Below are 11,082 nucleotides of genomic sequence, written 5' to 3'. Positions count from 1 at the left end.
GGCTGGGTGTGCTGGCTGCAGCTCTCCTGCTCACCCAAGTGACACCTCTTCCTTCAGGCTCCTCTTGTGTTCTGGGGGAGCCCTGGATGTAGGATGGGACTCTGCTACACAGGATTTGCTTTGCAAGGGGAAGTAGCTCCCTGTGTTGCAGCAGCACATCCCAAATGTGGTTGCAGAGCTCAGATTTGTCACCCACTGTCTGAAGTGAGTTTGAGAACCAAGAGTTCCTGGAAAGAATGGATGAGTAGAAGATGCTGTTGGTGCTCAATGACTCCTCTCCCACTGAGGACATAGGCTGAGGCAGGAAGGATCACCATCACTTCTGCTTCTGGCACAAATCCACCCAGGGCAGGTGTGCTGGAGTTCTGCCATCCCCAAGACTTGCCCCAGCAGTGTGTACATGCCCTGGACACTGGGACCAGCTGCCCTGGGAGAGCTCTGGAGCATGCTGTGCCCCAGGGGAGGGACCAGCTGCTCTTGGTTCAGCCCAGCCTGGCCACCAGAGCCTGCTGTGTGCAGCCAGGGGCCCTGGGTACCTGCCCCCTGCTGCAGCAGCAGCTGGGACTCCAGGAGGGAAGAGCTGGGGGCTTCAGCAAAGAAAATTCCTAAACCAGAGAGCCCTGTGGCAATAAACACTGAGTCCTGTGTTTTCACTGAAGTTTATGAATAAAAGAGAATATTCCTAGCGTGGGGAGTGTATGCAAAATGGAGCCACTTGCAAATTACTTCTGCTGGTGGCAATTTTGGATCTGGTAAACTCGGTGTTAAGGTTGTCTTGAAAGTACAGCAGCTCAGAAGTGCATCCCCATTTCCAAATGCACCACAAATTCACTCTTCTCCCCCAAACAAATGTTTAACCGGATGCTGTAGGTCAATATTTGCCTGCCAAATTCTCAAACAGGGGGTGGTGCTGAAGGTCGCTGCTGGGAGGGGGGCTGGACAAGGGCTGTGTGTGCCCCATGCAGAGCTGCAGGACAGGCTGAAGCAGGTGCCAGCTCCAACGTGGACATGAACAGCCTCAGGTAAGGGACAAATCAAAGGATTTGATGGAAATGAGGGCTCCTTCAATGGCCCTTTAGGAGAGAGGGGTGAATTTGGCAGAGGGTTAGAGGATGGGCACCACCAGGGAAGAAAAGGGGTATTTGGGGTTGTGTGTGACTGCAGGATTTGGGGTGAAGGAAGGGGAGCAGTGAAATAGCCTCAAGATATCTTCTGCCACTGGGATCTCAGCCCAGCATTTCTGGGTGAAGTAAGGACTGCTTGGAGAGTGGAAAGCAGCCCCAGGAATTCAGTGTGGACGCCATGCAGGGGGCTGGGCTTTGGCATGGAGGTTTTATGAGAAGGAGAAGATATTTTCTTCTGTCTGAAAATGGAAAGTGGCTGGGAGAAGCATTGGCCAGGGAATGGGTGGGGCTGTGCCTGTGACCCTGAAGCCCTGCTCCCACTGTCCCACTCTGGAACTGGGGCACGGAGGGGTGAGAGGCGGGGTTTGCCAGCAAAGGGGGAAGATGAGTGCTGGGAAGGGGAGGTCTCCCCCTTCCAGGACATAATGTTGGGCAACTGCTCTGATATTGCACTTCTACCTGCAAATCCCCTCCTGGACAGCACTGGCTGAGCACCTGCAGGTCAGTAGCCCTTCTCCCAAGAGCTGGGGGCACAGCTGAGGATGCTGTGCCTGTATCTTGCTGGTTTCCATGGGAAAGGAGCAGAAAGGCTCTTGTCTCCTTCCAGAGGCACAGTGTGTGCAGCACTGATTAGGGGAATACCATTTGCAATCCAGAGAAACGGGGGCAGCAGGGTCAGACAGGCAGGATGGAGCCTGGCTGTGGCTGCAGCTCTGCTGTGGGCCCCTGCTCCTCTGTGATTTCCCTGCCTTGGCACCAGACCCAGGAGCTCTCTGTTGTTTCTTTGCAGCATTGTTCATCTCCCTATTGCTTTACACGAGCTCCTGTGCCAACCTGTTTGGCCAGGTTGATAATTTTCTCCCTGTAGAGCTGAATAGGCTGAGCTTGCAGCTGGAAATAACTCCTCTCTCGGCTGGTCCTTCTGTTCCAGGAAAATGGGATTCCTCTGGGGGCTGCTCTGCCTGGCTGCTCTGCACAGCCTCCCAAGGGTAAGTTGCTATTCCAGCAAAGAGCAAGGGAAGTGTGGTGGCTCCCTGAGCCAGACCATGGGGTAAAATAACACCCAGAGAAGCCCTGCAAGGCAGACAGGTGAAGGACGCTGCTGGGGGGTTTACCAACAAGTTTTCTAATCTTTTATCCAGCTAAAATAGTTGTGGATATTCTTATTATTCATATTTCTGTAGAAACTTTTCTATTGGAACTTGACCTTAACTGTATTTAGTGACTATGACCTTCAGGAGGTTTTGGAAAAGCAGGTTTTTCCTCCCCCCCTCACTTTTAAATCTGGATTCCTGTCAGAACTGAGATTGCAAAACCCCACAGCTCACTCTGAAAAGTTATTTTGTGCCAGACTGGCCTGACCCCTTCCTAAACCAGCCCAGTGTTTGCAGTGTCTCCCAGCTGCTCTCAGTTCCACCTCCCCATGTCTGACCCCACTGCCCTGGCTCTGCAGCCCAAAATCCTGCCTGTGCTGTTGCCTTGTGGGGACTGGGACAGCCAGGACTGCACTGGGAGCAGGGAAGACAAACCCTGGAAATTCAGAGGGACCTGACTTTGTTTCTTTCTTGATTTTTTCCCCCACAGCTGGCAGATGCCATTGACCAGCAGCGTCTCTTCCTGGACAAGGATGGGAAGCTGAGGGTAAGCACTGAAGGGTTACACCCAAGGGGGCTGAAGTTGTGCTGTGGAATTTACAGTTTTTCCTGAGAAAGGATGAGCCCAGGCAGTTCCAGTGCCATGAGAAAGTCCATCCTTCTGTAGCCTTTACTCCCAGCTGCTGCCAGTGCTGTGCTCCTTCAAGCTGTAAGCTTCATCCTAAATGACTGAGCAGAGTGTGGAGTTAACATCAGTGCTGGTGTGTAGAGGGGCTGGCAGGTGGATGATTTGATTTCTGATTGATAAGGAAAGGTGAGGGAAACCACCAGCTGTGAGGATGACAGGGAGAAAGACCCTGAGCTGATCCTACCCACAGAACCTGGGATGTTTAATACCATGCAAATGTGAGGAGAGTAGTGGCAGTGCTAAAGGCTAAAGCTTAGAAGAGTGCAAAATGAGGAAATTTAGAGAGAAAAAAGATGGAATAGAACACACAGGTCAAGAAAACACAGATGCCTGGAGGAGGAATTGAGCCAAACTGGATCAGGGCTGTGACAGCAGCAGAAGGGGCTGACCAGTGAGAGGCAGGTGAGCACTGCTGAGGGGAGATGAAATCAAGGCTGAGGATCTGTAAATGCTGAAGGCACAGGACACATGCTGAGCTGGTGGTGGGTCTTGCCCTCAAGCTTTCCTGAGAGCAAGTGTAGAAGGAACCACTGCCAGAGCCTCACTGGGTCCATTTTCAGAACTCTTTTTCCAAGCCATTCCCTCAAATCATTATCCTCAGGGTTAAAGGGAAACTGAAGCCAAACCACCACCAGAGCAGAGGAGTCCAGCTCTGTCAGGTTTTCTCAGCCCATTTAGATGTGCAATGAAAGCCATGAGGGTGTCACTGTGCTCTTGCTTTCCCAGTGCTAATCCTTGTTTCTCCCCAGGATCTGAAAAGTGTTGGAATTGCACAGTCAGATGTGCTGGGAACCATCCCAACACTGCCAAAGGGAAAGCTGGTAGAATTTACTTATGACAGCTTCCAGGAGAACAATGGACCCGTGTCAGCATCCACCAACACCCTGCCAGACATGAGTGATGACTGGAACTCAGAAGATGAAGCCATGGCTGGGGATTGTCGTGAGAAGAAATCACCTGGGGAAAATGCCACTTCTGAAGAGGAAGGAGAGGCTGGAGATAAAAGCTGTAAGATGACTTGGAAGAACAGCCAGAGGCTGGCAGATGGCTTGATGAGATTCAGCATTGATCTCCTGAGAGAGGTGCAGCTGGAGTCCAACAGAGCCAACGTGATCCTGTCCCCGCTCAGCATCGCCCTGGCCTTGTCTCACCTGGCACTGGGTAACTCTTAGTGGCCAAACCACCATTCCCTGCCCTTCCCCGTTTCTTCTCCAGAGGCATGAGCAGCCAGTGTGCCAGATGCAAATGAAATACAGCTCCTTCCACTTATCCCTGCTCCTGCAGCTTTAATTAGGCATGATTACAATTGAAGCTGCCCTCTGAGGCTCCGACTCTCAGATTTCTGCAGGCTCTTTTGTGAGGCACAGCGTGTTTCTAACAAGAGGCAGCCAGAGTAACATCCCTGTTTTCCACTCTGTGGGCATGAGACCTAACAGGAATTTGATTTTTAGGAGCAGCAAATGAGACAGAGAAGCATTTGCTGGAGGTGATGCACCTGGAGTCTGTGCCCTGCCTCCACCAGATGCTGGGCACCCTTCGCAGGAGGCTCACAGAGTCCACCCTGAGCCTGGGGTCACGTCTGTACCTGCAGAAAGGTGAGGGCTGGCCTGCTCTAGGATAAACCTCCCAGTCACAGAGAGTGATGGAACCACTCTGGAGACATCCATTACCCCATTTTCTCCTCTTGGGGAGTGTCACACCACGCTGGGCAAACCTTTCCCATCATTCCTCCCCTTTGCCAGGCTTGGAGGTGAAGGAGAAGTTCCTGGAGGATTCAGAGAAATTCTATGGAGCAAAGCCCATGACCCTTTCTGGGATCAATCAGGATGACCTGGTGGCCATAAACAACTGGGTAAAGGAAGCCACTCATGGGCAAATCCCCTCCTTTCTCCAGCAGCTCCCTGAAGACACAGTGATGCTCCTGCTCAATGCCATCTATTTCCACGGTGAGCTCCACAGGCCTGCCTTATTTTTTCAAGAGGAAATAGTCAGAGCTCCAGTTTTCTGCAAGCTGAACAGCATCTCCTCTCCTCGCTTCCTGCTAGGCAATCTGCTTGTTCTTGTGCATCTGCTGTTCCTCTTGCTTAGATCTCTTTACAGTAATGATTCCAAACTGCTTCACATGTGCTAAAAATGTTACTTGACAGCAGAGCCAGGACACAGCAGGTGAGACCTGCAGTATCTTTGACTCCTGGTTCAGGATCCCAGGCAGTGGCACATCCCTGCTCATGTACTCAGTGATCTTAAAGGTCTTTTCTAACCTAAATGATGAGCCAGGTCATTTGCAGCTCACTGCACACCCACCACAGAGCTCAGAGGCAGCTTCTGTGGATTTCTCTCTGAGTGCAGCACAGTGGTTGGCCACATCTTCCTTTTTGAATTCCCTGAGGGCTGTGCACAGACCAAACACTTCCAGTGTAAATCTACAAATGTTTTACCTTGGTCTTGGAGCAGTGTTTCCCCTCTGCAGCACAGAGGCAATACTCCCCATTTTTCAAAGCACAAACATAGTTTCTTTTATCTCCATAGCCTTCAGTAGTCTCCCACGCTGAGGCATGAGGATTCATCCGTGTTCTTTTTGTTATTCCATAGTTTCTCTCTGGATGATAAGAGTTTCCTGCTGTTAGGGCTCTTCCAGCCTTGGTACTGACTTCTCTTTGCTGTATTTTCACTTCCCTGGTCACTACTGGCCTTGTTAGAGAACTCAAGATAGGAGGAGTGTCTGCTCAGCAGTTTTTATCCAAATTTAACTTCATCACTTTCAAAACTTTTATTTTTACAGGGTTTTGGAGGAATAAGTTTAATGCAAGCTTCACTAGGCCAGATGTATTCCACCTTGACAATAAGTTTGTGGTCCCAGTTGAGATGATGAAAGCTGATGAGTACCCCCTGAGCTGGTTTACACTGGACTCCCAGGATATTCAGGTAAGGATCTCTCAGGAGCACTGCAAATTTTCATTGGAATTTCCTCTTGCTGTGGTATTTTACTAACTGCAAGCATTCTCTCAAAATAAACCAGATTTTTTTTTTAAACAGGCATAGCACACAAAAATTTAATAATCATTCTTTGTCCTTGCTTCCAGCAAGAATGTTGAATCTTCACTTTTAATCTCTAGGAAAAAACACAAAGAGATATTCTAACAGGGAGTTAATAGAGTTTTAAAGCCCTGAATTAAATGAGGAAATATGGAAAGGAATTCCCTTGGACTATGTGCTGTTGGAGATTTTCAGAATCCAGAGTGGGACAAGCTTGTGCATGTGGGTTCTCACTTTGCCATGTGCTCAATCTTTACCAGCCAGTGGCTAAACTACAGTCCAAAGCTGTTATTCCAACAAATTCTCCTCTGGAGAAATCAGATCCCTCATTTTCACCAGGCTGTTTTCATCCAAGAGCAAGAGTGGCTCTGCAGACCGATTAAAAAAAAAAAGTAAATTAAAAGCATCACTTTCTAGACTTCCTATTCCCTAAATTCTTCTCTGGTTGGTTTTATTTCCAGGTGGCCAAGTTTCCCTTTAAGAGTAACGTGAGCTTTGTGGCCATTGTACCAAACCAGAACACCCAGAACACTGCTCACGTGCTGGAGAACTTCCCTTACAAACAGCTGTGCAGGCTTTTCCCCAGAGAGGTGCCCACCACAGTGAGGATCCCCAAAATAAAGTTGGACTACAAGCTGGAACTCAACCAGGTTCTCAGCCAAATGGGTAAGGCCTCTAGCAGGGTTTGCACAGAACAAGAGGAGCTGATCAATCTGTTCACTGCCACCCTTGTTTCTAAAGCTGTGCTTCACAGCTTGCTCCAGAACTCCAAACTCTCCCAGCTCTTCTTCCTCTCCTCCTCCTTACTCCTTGCTTGCCTGGCACCAAATGTTTTGCTCCAAGATGATACTACAGAGAAGGCAGCACTCACAGCTTCTCACAGTCTTTACGAGTTCTTCCTATTGTAGCCAAGACCAACTTCCCCTGTGCATCAATCTCAGTCTCTTTGTCATTTAATTCAGTGTCCAGGGCATGAAAACTGCCAACAGAGAAAATGCAGATCACAAAACCTGGAGCTGAAATAAAATATCGGGTGCTGCCTTTCCAGATGAGAATAATTTAAGAGTTCATTTTGTTTTGCAAAGAAAAATATAATCTCTGTAGAAGTGCTTCCAGCCTAGCTAGAAAGAGTCTTCAGACTTGCTGCTGCTTTTTATGGATGATTTCAAGTTCTTACACTACTATTCTTAAAGAGGTGGAATTTTGGTTTCTCTTGGCTGTCAGCTCTCCAGTCCTTCATGATGGGCAGCACACGGAGCAACAGATCAGGGAACTGCTTTCTTCAGACAGCTTTGAGAAAACTCAGAACTCATGGCACCAACTTGGTCTCATTTCTCTGCAGGCCTCCAGGAGCTGTTCACGAGCCCAAATCTCCAGAAGATCATGGAGCAGCCTCTCTTTGTGTCCAGTGTACAGCACCAGGCCACCCTGGAGCTTAAAGAAGATGGGGTGGAAGCATCTGCTGCCACCAGTGTGGTGCTGTCACGCTCATTCTCTGCCTTCAGCCTCGACAGGCCCTTTATCTTCATCATCTTTGAGGATGAAACAGGGATCCCACTCTTTATTGGCAGTGTCCAGAACCCCAGCCCTGATGCTGCTCCCCAGACCCGAGAGCCACAGGACTCACGTGAAGCCACGGCTGCCAACGAGCACCGTGTGCCCAAATAACACAGGGCAGAGCCTGAGTGTTCTGGGACTCCTGCCTGACCCTCTGCACCAGCTGAGAGAGGCCTCCTGCCCCTCTGAGGCCACAGGGGGCAATTTCTTGCTGTTTTCCTTTACAGATCCCTAGAGACCAGTCCTGGGATAGCCCATTCCAGCCCTGACGAGCTTTTCCAGGCTGAGGCTCCCCTCTGTTGAACCTGACAAGCTTGTTCTGCCTGGATTTCCCTTCCAGGGCTCTCAGTCATGGAAGGGAGACTTTCTTGTCCCCAGACTGTTATTAGAGTCTTCATTAAGATCTTATTAGAGTCCCCTGTAGCCTGGAATCATCATTAGCATCTGGCAGCTTGGACATCAGCCAGGGCTGTAGGAACGTGGCGCTTCCTTCCGCAGTTCCTGGGAACACGAATCCCTCAGTGTTCCTCTGAAAACCATCTGTGCCCACCTAGACAACGACCTCCAGAGCAACTGGACCAGAAACCAGTTCTCTAGGATGAGTCACAGCCACTTCCAGGCATGGGCTCTTTTCAAAGATTCCCTTTTCCCACTCCTTGGCTATTTGGATCTGATGTAGGAGGCTCTGCAGTAGGAAACCCCTCCCTTTGGATCCTTCCCTCCAGCCCTTCCTCTAGAGGCTGGGTATTGGTAGATTTTTCAAGGCATGTTTTATAAAGTATTTTTTAGTAATTTTTATGTTGGCAGAATAATAAAGAATAAAGCAGAATGTATTTGCTGAAGGTGTTGTGTTGAAGGACCCGACAGAGAAAGGAAAAAGGCACAGAAATGTAGTAATTGCAAAGATTGGGAGGAAAAAAAGCTGGGGATGACAGAAGAAAAGAGGGGCTCTGGCAAAGGATGTGCTTTTTGCTACACCTTGCCACAGGGAACATCAGGGGCTGTGAGGTGAAATGGCAAATCTGTAAAGACTCTCCAAGGACTGAGTTTTGGGTATCTCCCCTGCCAAGTGTGCAGGGGATGGATGCTGTCTGGGTCAGAGATGTGAGATGGCAGAATCCCCTGAATCAGGGCAGGAGCTCAGTGGCACAGGGTCAGAGGGTGTTTGACCTCTGAGCAGCAATGCAGGGATAAGCAAGGATGTAGCAGCCCTTAAACCTTCTCTTGGGTAAAACCTGACAAATGCTGGGATCTGCTCAGAGGGTCAAAGGTGCTGATCTGGCATCTGTTAGCTGTGATTTGCTCTTCACTGGTTCCTGGCTCCACAGTATCCATGCTGTGGATGGCTGGGACAGCTTCCAGGGAAAGGAGGAAAGATTTTGACACCTGTAGCTGAATGTCACTGCTTTTGTTTTGGCAAAAGACAATGTCCTGTTATAGGTTCCCTTTGGTTGAGGGGGGCAGAGCCCATCACAGCCCCTGAGATGGGTTCTTGTTCCAGTGCAGCAGTGCCCTAAAAGCCCATGAGGCTGTGGCACAGATTGTCCAGAGCACCTGTGGCTGTCCCATCTCTGGAAATGTGCAAGGACAGCTTGGACAAGGCTTGGAGCAACCTGGGATAGTGAAAAGTGTCCCTGCCCACGGCAGGGGGGTTGGAACAAGATAATCTTTAAGGTTCCTTCCAAACTAAACCATTTTATGATTCTATCAAGGAATTTCAGGGTCCCTCCACCCAACCAAGCCATCCTACCACTTAAAAATACAGGCATAACTCATGAGTGCTTCTGTACAGAACAACTCCTTTCTGTAGTAATTTCTGCTTCCAAACCCCCTCAGCTGCTGGGTGGAAAGGATGGTGCTCTGTTCTTGCAGAGCAGCAGTTAGAGAGCCCAAGGGCCACCCTTCTGGCAGTGTTTTCCTCACTTGGGAAGGCTGCCTTCCCTCAAAGGAAGGAGCAGAATGCTTCTGGGAGCCTCCGTCCCTGAATAGTCTGCACCATCTGCTGGCATAAGAGCAGGACTGACTCACTAACCATGAATTTCAGGGATGCAGGAGACTTTGGGGAATAAAAAGTCCTGGCTCTAACCTCCAATTATACATTTCTTCCAGTCTAAAAGGAGAAGAATGGCTGAAGATAATGCCTACCCCTCTAACCAACATAATGACACAAACCCTTCAGAAAGAGGCTGTAATTACAGGGCCCTGCAATTTTAACAAGTAAACCCACAAGAATTCAGCCTTCCTTACTAGAGGGCACAGCTCTAGCCCACAGGGAACATTTTAGCCTATTTATTTATACAGATTCATTCCTAGCATTCAGAAATACCATTCCATGCCTTAGGTAAGTCTTTGGCTACTGTAACCTCTCTGAATGCCACCCTGTTGCACTGCAACAGCTGCAAAATTTGAAGCTCAAGTTTTCCTTTTCACGCCTCTGCCCTCCAGCTCTTGCTTTTATAAAGTTCTTTCCCTTGTTCTTAGTTTCCTGAACAGCTTGGTTCTTATTTCCTATTTTCTGTCTTGCTGCCATCACTCCTCCTCCAAGCTATTCTTGTCAAACTATTAATTTCATCTTATTTGACAGTACAGCAGCCCTCCATGACTGTGCTTCGCTCAACAAATTATCAGTTACACCAACCATAAGACTCTTTTTCACTCCACTGACTTTCCAGAAGAGGCAGTTTGTAAAATGCAAAGTAATATTAATGTTTCTGCTCAGGAGTTTCCACTTTGCATTGCTAAAGCTTTCATTTTGACGGAGCTGTATTCTGAAAAGACATGACTAGCACAGGGTGTCTGCTCTATCCATCTGCACCACTGGCTCAGAATATCAAATAAGTCCCAGTTTCTTTAATATTAGATGTATTTTTTTTTTTCTTTACCTAGAGCAAATTCAAATCACCACTACTTCCACAGTAGAGGTGAACCCTGTCAGAGAGCATACTGAAACCAAACCAGAACAACAGGGGAATGTTTGTATTGATTTAACAAAACTGATTTTGTTAGATGACTTTAATGCACCATTTCAGGGATGCCCTTCACCTACAGGGATAAAGCCAGTTTTGGTCTGTAATAACATTCTATGAAACTACCACTCTGATTTAAATGGTTTTAAAACCAAACCTGTATTTAAACTGATGGCTTTTCATTTGAAGAGAGAGACAAGACATAAAAACTTCTCCAGTGGTCCTTCCATAAAGGGCATTTTAACACCACAAAGAAGGTACCACAAAGTAGATGAAAACCACCAGGAAACATCTCCACAGCCAACACCCCCATTCCTGGGCTGAGAATGGAACAATAACAAGTACAATTTTTTTCTCTGCAGATGATTTTGCACAGAGCAAGCTGAGAAGCAGCTGAAAGCAGAGCTGCTACCCCTCTTGTGAGGAGGGGTGGCCTTTGAAGTACTGACTAATCACAGGGCACACCTGATCTGCTTTCCTGGCTCACAAAACCAGCAGCTAATGCATTTCTGAGCCCATCCTTTCCCCTTTGCTGAGGGACTGGATGAGCTCAGTGCTCACAGGGGAGGAGCTCCTCATTACCTGCTGGCAGAGAGCCCAAAGCCATGTCCCAGACT

At 48.5% G+C, this 11,082-nt stretch overlaps 1 protein-coding gene across 2 annotated transcripts; it reads left to right on the top strand.

The window, feature by feature from the left end:
• Positions 1–903: 903 nt before the first annotated feature.
• On the top strand, positions 904–8,337 carry SERPINF2 (serpin family F member 2). 2 transcript variants are annotated; one of them, XM_079324828.1, is made up of 9 exons: positions 904–1,022; positions 2,056–2,113; positions 2,709–2,765; positions 3,656–4,067; positions 4,358–4,501; positions 4,649–4,852; positions 5,689–5,831; positions 6,404–6,608; positions 7,285–8,337. In XM_079324828.1, exons 1-9 carry the CDS (start codon positions 1,009–1,011, stop codon positions 7,608–7,610), a joined length of 1,563 nt encoding a protein of 520 aa, XP_079180954.1. In that variant the 5' UTR covers positions 904–1,008; the 3' UTR covers positions 7,611–8,337. The 2 variants fall into 2 exon arrangements, with proteins under 2 accessions (XP_079180954.1, XP_079180955.1); XM_079324829.1 differs by lacking the exon at positions 904–1,022 and adding an exon at positions 1,506–1,625.
• Positions 8,338–11,082: the final 2,745 nt, after the last annotated feature.

Source organism: Erithacus rubecula, assembly GCF_903797595.1.
Source record: "Erithacus rubecula genome assembly, chromosome: 22".
Lineage (NCBI taxonomy): Eukaryota > Metazoa > Chordata > Aves > Passeriformes > Muscicapidae > Erithacus > Erithacus rubecula.
This window is presented reverse-complemented; position numbering and strand designations above follow the sequence as displayed.